The 9,023-nt window shown below is 40.7% G+C and overlaps 1 protein-coding gene across 1 annotated transcript in view; it reads left to right on the forward strand.

Moving 5' to 3' along the window:
* The window catches only part of zbtb11 (zinc finger and BTB domain containing 11), a 12,610-nt gene extending 4,706 nt beyond the window's left edge, over positions 1 to 7,904 (forward strand). Inside the window, exons 2-10 of the mRNA XM_060867693.1 lie at positions 871 to 1,085; positions 1,286 to 1,517; positions 1,639 to 2,657; positions 2,895 to 3,191; positions 3,861 to 4,254; positions 4,456 to 4,573; positions 4,722 to 4,880; positions 6,156 to 6,331; positions 7,070 to 7,904. Of these exons, the coding sequence (XP_060723676.1) occupies positions 871 to 1,085; positions 1,286 to 1,517; positions 1,639 to 2,657; positions 2,895 to 3,191; positions 3,861 to 4,254; positions 4,456 to 4,573; positions 4,722 to 4,880; positions 6,156 to 6,331; positions 7,070 to 7,596 (3,137 nt within the window). The 3' untranslated portion in view covers positions 7,597 to 7,904. The remainder of the gene's footprint in view (positions 1 to 870; positions 1,086 to 1,285; positions 1,518 to 1,638; positions 2,658 to 2,894; positions 3,192 to 3,860; positions 4,255 to 4,455; positions 4,574 to 4,721; positions 4,881 to 6,155; positions 6,332 to 7,069) is intronic.
* Positions 7,905 to 9,023: the final 1,119 nt, after the last annotated feature.

Genomic DNA, 9,023 nt, shown 5'->3' on the forward strand with positions numbered 1-9,023 from the left:
ACACTCACACACTCTCTCTCGCACTCACACTCTCTCTCTCTCTCTCTCTCTCTCTCGCACTCACACACTCTCTGTCTCTCGCACTCACACTCTCTCTCTCTCTCTCTCTCTCGCACTCACACTCTCTCTCTCTCTCTCTCTCTCTCTCTCTCGCACTCACACACTCTCTCTCTCTCTGTGTGTGAGTGTGCAGTTCCACTCTATAGCAGTCCAAGGATTTGAGCTAATGTTTTTTTCCCCTACACTTCATTTCAGTGCACTATATTTCCAATAGGGTGCGGTTTGGGACACAACCAGTGAGTGGGATTTCAGCACTGCTGATTAAACAGGTGCTTTCTCTAAATTAGACTGAGAGATAATCACTTACTCAGCATTTCAGAATGCTTTGCTGCACAGATGTTACATCATGTGCACTTATGATGTCATATATTATAGATAAGAAGGAACAGAATCCCAAGACTGATTTTCATCTTGGAAAGCCACATGGCAGAAATATCACACATTCAGAAAAAGACTTCTGATTCCTGATGATGTGCATTAATAATGGGGGGATGGGGGGGGGGGGACATGTCTATATATTTAAATAATGGTTTATTGTGTTGTATGGAATTGTAATCCTAGTCATTACATATTGTTTTCAGTGCCATTTAGTTTCAGCACAAAATTAAAGGTTCCTTCCTTTTACTGGCTCTTCAACAAGTGTGTACGTTTATCTTCTCTGATTCTTTCCTTTAATCACGCTTATCACGTTTTATATAGATATTTTTTTATAGATATTTCTTACACTGATTTGTTAAACCTATTGTTTATTTAATGCAGGTGAATTGATAAGACTGAAGATATGCATCTGTGGTGATTTTCATGTTCTAGGAATCCTAAAGCAGGTAAAGGATTGCATCAAGGACTGTGGGTGCCAGCAGAAGTCAGAGCGTGGGAAAGGTAGTGCTGAGGATGGATCGGTTCCTCGTGGTCCAGGTAGACGAAAGGAGGAGGAAGAAGAGGAGGAAGAGGATCTTGAAGAACTGCATGCTGCCATTAATATGAAGTCAAAGGCTGCCAATGTTGACAAACACGAACTTGTTTTTGTAAGTACGATGTTTGTGTTAAGATTACTGGGCCAAAAAAACAAGATGGGTTGTACTTTTACAAGAAAATATCAGTTATTTTTTGATTTCTAATGCTGAACACAGTACGTTAAAATGAATAAAAAAACTGAACATTTCTTGCCATGCAGCGAGACAGATGTACGATAGTTAAAACATTGCTGTGTGTTTTTGTGATGTAGGTGGACAGTAAGGGTATTGTGAAGCAGTTCCTGCCCAAACATGGCCAGACCATGTTGGAAAAGCTGAATCAGCAGCGCTTAAGTAACCAGTTTTGTGACATTACCTTGCTCATTGAGTCTGAAGAGTATCGGGCACACAAAGCTGTCTTGGCTGCTTGTAGTGATTATTTCTATGAGCTCTTTGTTGAGAAGGGTGCTGTGGCCAGCCATGAAGCCGTCGTGGACCTCTCAGGTAATTGCATCTGATAAAAGCACTTCTGCTATTTGAGTTATGTATTGAATATTAGATATTGGATTGGTGCAATAATATAACTCTGTGTTTGCATGTGTTTTGTTGTGTCTCTATCTGCCAGGCTTTAGCAAGGCAAGCTTCCTGCCTTTGTTGGAGTTTGCCTACACCTCAGAGCTGACATTCAATTTCTGCATTATGGCAGAGGTGGCCATGCTTGCACGACACCTGCACATGCCTGAAGTGCTGCAGATTTGTGAGTCAGTGCATAAAAAAGTAGAGGCGCAAAAGCTAATGGTCTATCAGCAAGGAGACGTGCACACAGTGATAGCCAGGGAAACGCTGCCTGCTCAGCCAGTTGCTCCTTCTGAGTCTGGAGCTTACATGGTGGCTATGGAGAGTGATGGCCAATCAGTGGTGGCTCACTCTGGGCAGTCTGAAGCTGAACACTCCATCACCGTTATTACAGGTGAAGACGGAACAGCAGAATCTCTGGCTTTGCTTGCAGGGGCGACCATGGACGGGGAGACGATGACCGTGGTCACGCACAGTGGCCAGGTTGGCTTGCCCGAATCACTCTCTCTCGTGGCCCATAACGGACAGTCAGAAGCAGGTGAAACCATGACTGTGGTCACTCACTCTGGACAAGCAGGCTCAAGTGAATCGCTGGCTGTGGTTCAGGCATGCTGGACAGTGGATGAGCCTCAGGAAGTGGAAACACCGGTAAGAGGGAGCATGGGGCCTGGTGCCTACATTATTAGTGTGGAACCAGGCAAGATAGCTCCTACTGAGAAGGTTCATCTAACTGCATCAGCCCCGGCTCTTCAGGAGGAACCGCTGGTCCAGGCTTTAGAGTCCCTACCCCAGCCGGTGGTGAATGCACAACATCCACCAGCCCCTGCACCTCAGAAAAGGAGGCCAGGGAGGCCCCCAAAGGCAAAGCAACCACCACCAGTACAGGAACCAGTAATGGCTGAGGTTGTAGAGAGTCTTGTAATGGGAGGAGAGGATGAGAAGGAAGAGGAACAAGAGAGTGTAGACCCTAATAGGAGGTTCCTGAGGAAGCGTTCAGTGAGGGAAGGAGGATACGTTCGTCTACATATGGGACTTGAGACAGAGGAGGAGGTGGCAAATGCTGTGAAGGTATGAGTACAGGCTAAACCTATGGTGATACATAAATATAAATTTAGGTTTACATACCTGTTAATATGATTGGTACTTTCACAGTTTGGAATTTTTTTGGCTTTTAACTTTATTTTGGGTAGTGGGACCATTTAAGCACTTTTACAAATAAAAAAGTCCATAGGTGTAGGTAGGGTACGCATATATACAAATGTACAAAAACTAGGTGTTCTATTTGTGATTTTATTTTGTCCTCAGACACCTCAGAGACCGGCAAAGCGAGGCCGTGTGTCCCAGTCTCTAAAAAGACCATTGACTGATTCTACTGATACTGAACCTCAGTCTGCCTCTGATGGGACAAATTCAATTCCCGAGGGAGCAGAGGCAGTTGGCCCGGAGGTGATGCCTGTAGAAGAAGGGGCAGCACGAGAAAAAACAAAGGGGGCAGTGGATGGAGAACACACATGCAGCGAATGTGGCATGGTGTTTCAGAGACGCTACACCCTGATCATGCACATGCTCAAACACGAGAAGTCACGCAGCTTCAAGTGCACTGTAGGTATATGCTCGGTTATGACGGCATACTTGGTTTGGTTTTGTCTTTATAGTGGTATACGTGGTGTACGATATCTTGTACACATATTACGGGAGGGGGGAAATTGTTTGTGGTACACAATGGTTTTTGAAGCTTATCAAACAGATAATTGTAAATCCTATCAGATCATCCTATCTGCAGTGGTGATATAAGGAAAGGTATTTAGTGGGTGTTTAATTAGTCTACCACTAGACTGATCTCCATCTCCCTTCAGTCTTCAAACAAACAGCTGCTGATTAGCAAAAACCAATATAACTGAATAAACGTATCCCCATGTTCATAGTTCACCTATTGAAGTTATATTTATGGGAGAACTATATATGAGCTTGGAAATCAGCCATGTCTTGTTCAAGTCCACCCAGAGCTGGGTTAAAAATTCAAGCATATTGAAGCAGATTGCACACTTTATTGGAAATTACTTGCATCCATATAAGGTTGTATAAAACATAGGGTTCTGCTCACAGTCTTATTATACATGGGGGTGGAGAGAAAAATAAATCACATTTATTGAAATAATCTCATTGTAATATCAAATAAGGGAGTCACTGCTGTTCTCCTCATATACAGACTTTACAGTGATTTATAATGTCTAAATCCAGTGATACTATTGAACTGTGATCTCTTCCCAGCTGTGTAATAAGGAGTTCCAGTACGCCGTCTCTCTTCGTGCCCACCTGGCTCGTCATAAGCATCAGAAGTCCCAGAGATCTTTGGCCCGTGGAGCAGCTGATGAGGTCTCGGATGGGTTTGAGGGTCAGATCAAAAGTCGCACCAAACGTGAGTTTGTGTGTGACATTTGTGGTAAGACCCTGCCCAAGCTATACTCTTTGCGCATCCACATGCTGAACCATACAGGCGTGCGGCCGCACTCGTGCAGGGTCTGTGGGAAGAGCTTCGCCACCAAGCACAACCTGAAGATGCACCGAGCTCTGCATGACTCTGCCAAGCGCTTCTACTGCACCATGTGTGATAAGTCTTTTGTCAGCAAGAGGAGCCTGAACGAGCACATCAGTGTTCATACTGGCAAGTCTAGTACACAAACACACATTCTCAGTGATGAATTAAAAAATATATATAGGATTTTAATATAGCTTTCTAAATTTCTACGAGTGAATAAAGGTTGTACCTATGCATTTATGAGAAATCAGTAGTTTTAGCACTTATGTATTATGTTAAATTTGCTCTCGGTCTCTTTTTTTTTTTTTTTTTTTTTTTTTTAAATAGGTGAATCCAAATATTTTTGCCAGACATGTGGCGCGTCATTTCACCGGGCATCAGGACTAAGCAAACATATGAAAAAACATCAACCTAAACCAGAAACCCGTTCTTTCCAATGTACCCAGTGAGTTTCTCTTACACACCTATTCACACAAACACTTCTTCATACACACATTTTACAGAAATGTAAATAATAACACAGAATTGGAAATATAAAAAGCCTTTTGACAACAAACGTGTGGCGGTGCCTGTGTTTTGTCCCCACTCTACAGCTGTGATAAGAGCTTCTACGAGGCAAAGGATCTGCAGCAGCACATGAATAAACACTTGGGTGTGAAACCCTTCCAGTGCCAGGTGTGTGGGAAAAGCTACAGCTGGAAGAAGGACTGGTATTCGCACGTTAAATCGCATACCGTTGCTGAACCTTACAGGTAAGAGTAGAAATCATGCTAACATGCCTCCTTTGAGACACATAAATCAGCCACTAGATTTGTTACCTGCCAGTAACACAACATTAAAGGCCAGCTGAACGCACTCGCCATAAAACACAAGGTTAATTACATTTTTTGGGGCACATGGAGTGAGTGTTAGATTTGCTTACTTTTTATTTGCACTGCAGGTATTGGAGTCATTAAGTGTGTTCCAAACGACATACAGCACACTTTGTATTCTGTACTCTACCATCTAGTGTATGATGGCTAGAAGGGTAGTTTAAGTGTCTCAAATAGAACACGAATTTTTTTTTCCGCAGCTGATGGTCACTGATTGCGTCAAACACTAAGGTTAGCAGAATACGCTGACTTATAAAATATTGAAAATTAATATCAAACAATGTAACCCTAGGCCAATTTAATAGACATTTATAAGATGTTTTGTCATTAGCCATCTTGAAAATGTTGTCTCATCCATTGTCTGGTAGCTCTGCCTCTCTTCTGCACATTTCACACTATAAAATGGTTTAGAAGTGTGCATATAAATACTATCCTGTAACTTAAACCAAAAAGGTTCCTAGAAATACACCCTAGGAAATTGGCTCTGAAACATGCCTACATTTTTTTTAATGTATATATTAATGTAATTATTTATATAAAATGTAAATAATTTAATTTAAATAGATCCGTTTAATTAAAGATATTCACAGAAACCATTACACACAATGCAGTAACAGTAAATATACACAGTAATAGTCCGTATATAATAATATAAATAATAGTCAATACAATAGTAGCCCAAAGTCTGAATGTATATTATGCACAATATTAAGTTTTAAAAACAAACAAGTCTAAAGTGATATTTAGAAGTTATATATAATCACATTTTGTAGTAACCTTAAAAACTCTGCACAACAGTTTAGCTAGCTAGCACTAGCTTCTAATTTGAACTCGACTTTGTATAATCTGGCATACATACATTATGCATAAAGGCACGCAAATGCAGCTCAAGATCTTCAGTAAAATGCTCAGAGCAAAACGGGAAAAATTCTCTGTGACTTTAAACATGGCCTGATTATTACCATTGGGCTGGTTTGAGTATTTCAGAAGCTGTTGATTTTGAGTTTTTTATTAATAAGCAGATGCACCGGTGTGCCTATTAAAGTGGAAGGTGAGTTTATTTCTATATGAAACGCATCTGAAGCGTGTTGGGGAGGCTGAGCATGCACACGGTTACTCTTACTGTATTGAACATGTCTTTGTGTTCTTCATTAGGTGTAATGTGTGTGGAAAGGAGTTCTTCGAGAAGGCTCTGTTCAGGAGGCACGTGAAGAAGGCCACCCATGGAAAGAAGGGCAGAGTGAAGCAGAACCTGGAAAGGGAGTGTGAACACTGCGGCAGGAAATTCACTCAGCTCAGAGAGTATCGCCGCCACATGAACAACCATCAAGGTGAACTCATGCTGACATGTAAACAAAACAGTAATTTGCTTGACGTACAATTTATGCAAAAAGATCTGGAAAATAAACAAGTGCCTTCACATCCACTGCAATGAAGAAGCGATTGTATGTATTTAATAATTTTATGAATCTGAATAATGGAAGTGCACCAGCCTTACATGATCCGCATACAGTAACAGAATGGTCTGATTTATGGTGTAATAACATTTGCTTGCCAAATGTATAGTATGCAAAAAGTCCAGCAGAAAGAGTGACCATTTTACTTTCACTAGTCTCTCACACACTCAAAATCTCCTTGAAGGATTTACTGATAATAAAATAAAGATAAATAAAAGGTTTATATTGTGTAGATGTAATATTGTTCACTTTAAGAAACTGCATATTTTGGGGGGTTCAATTCAAAGGTTTTCCAGTAGATGGCATATCGGTCTTGCCACACACAGGGTCTTTTAAATAATGGACAATTAGTTTACTGCATTTTATTTTATTTCTGTGCAGATATTTTTACAATTTATTTAACATTGCTGAAATTAAATTAGATTTTCTTCCATCATATTAAGAACACTTAGAAATTTTCACAGTATGTTTACAGTATTTAATTTTTTTTTTTGATGGCACTAAACCTTTCCTCTCTTGTTCCTTGAGGCCTTGATTTGTTTAAAGCATTGTGTGGTATAACAATAGTGTAACGTTCCGGTGTTCAATCCTGTTCTCCCGCTCACCCTATAGGTGTAAAACCATTCGAGTGTCTGACGTGCGGTGTGGCATGGGCCGATGCCCGCTCGCTGAAGCGCCATGTACGCACGCACACAGGTGAGCGGCCCTATGTGTGTCCACTCTGCCAGGAGGCTCACATCGATGCCCGTACATTGAGAAAGCACATCTCTAAGTACCATGGCGATCAGTTGCCAGGTAAGATCATGTTGGAGAAGGACACGCTACAGTTTCATAATCAAGGCACACAGGTGGAGCACGCTGTCAGTTTCCTGAGCCCTGAACTGCCCCCTGAGCTGCGCCCAGCGGAGACACCATCCACCACCGAAGAGATTGAAACTGTGCTTATCACAGAAGAGACAGTGGAGGCCATGCAGTCCATCAACGATGGCACGGTCACCACACTCTCTGACCAGAGCATCATGCAGGTGGTGAACTACGTTCTGGCACAGCAGACTGGAGCAAAGGCAGAGGAAGAGGAGGCCTCAGATATCATCCAGACCATGGAGGTGGAGGTGGCTCATGTAGCAGAGGTGGAGTGACAGAAAGACACACACAGCCTAAAAAGGAAATAAATTAGTGCTGGGTTGTGTCTAAAATTGTGACTCAAATAATAAAAAAAGCAAAAGTGTACCTGGCACTGATGGGGTCAGTCAAGTTACACATTTATTTTTGTTGTACAATATAACTTCTTGCTCAGTTGGAGCGCATGTGTGTGATGCTTTACCCAGCAGTGTGTATGTGTGAGCATGTCTAAGTGATTTGTATACTGTAAATATGTAGAAAAAAATGTATGCAGTACATTTGCAGGAAATGCTAATAATTTACAATAAACTGGGTTAAATAGTTATCAGGAATTTGAACTTTTATCTACAAACACGGTAAACAAATGAAGAAAAATTCTGTATACTACGGGTGTGTGGTTCTTCGGTTGATGTTTACCTCACACACCATGGGCAGCTGACTGAGTACTAATAGTAGTACAATACAAAAATAATTGTGGGGAAAAATACATACACATTTTACACACATCCAATTTGTGGTTTAAAGATTTTTATATTTTGTTCAAGTATTTATGCTTTTATTCATCATTTATATGTATTTTTCATTTTGGCAAGATGTCCTAGTAATGGATAAAATTACTACTGTCTTGTTAAAAATTCTGCCAGGCTTCTACTCACACATTGTTTGATCAATCAACTGTTTGTATCACACAGGGAAAATAGCCATGAACGTGGACCATTTAGAGGCTTTTCTAGATATCTCGCTCACACACACCCAAAAAACATTAAAAAAAAAAAAAAGATTTGTTTTACAACAGATTCACAATATGTGTTCTAAAACAAATGGGTGTGTTTTCATAAACACCTAATATGCCTTTCTGAGTTTTGCAAGAAAATATTTTTTTTTTCAGGACTAGGGGAAAATGTGCAAAGTAAGTAAACATGCCAAATAGCCAGCAACCACTTTCCACCACCATCACATCACTGCTGATAAAATCAGGTTTAGGCGAAGTCAGTAACTATGGAACTGTTTGACACGTAGCCATGGTTTGGAGCTGTTGTCAGATCGCCAAGAGTGATCTTTAAAGGTGTTGCTAATTCTTGATATTGTGTGTCTTTGAAATTCTATCAAGTCTTTTGCGCTCTTTAGCTATATTTTTAGGAACACGTATGTACATACATCTATTATTCTTTCTAAATCTAATTCCCCTACTACAGTTCCCTCTACTGAAATGGCAAGGTTAGTTCTTTTTTTGCAGTACAGTATACACCAAAGACACTTGGGATTGAGTTCAAAAGGTGAAGAAGACCATATAAGTCAGAATGTCAGTTTTAATTTCCTGATATATAATTATATATTAGAGTTATACCCTCATAGCATTTTATTAGAAACCCCTGTATACCTACTCAGTCAGGCAGTTTTCTAATCAGCAAATCATGCTTTACAGCTCTAGCAGAGTTTTGGG

Source organism: Tachysurus vachellii, chromosome 4 (assembly GCF_030014155.1).
Source record: "Tachysurus vachellii isolate PV-2020 chromosome 4, HZAU_Pvac_v1, whole genome shotgun sequence".
Taxonomy (NCBI): domain Eukaryota; kingdom Metazoa; phylum Chordata; class Actinopteri; order Siluriformes; family Bagridae; genus Tachysurus; species Tachysurus vachellii.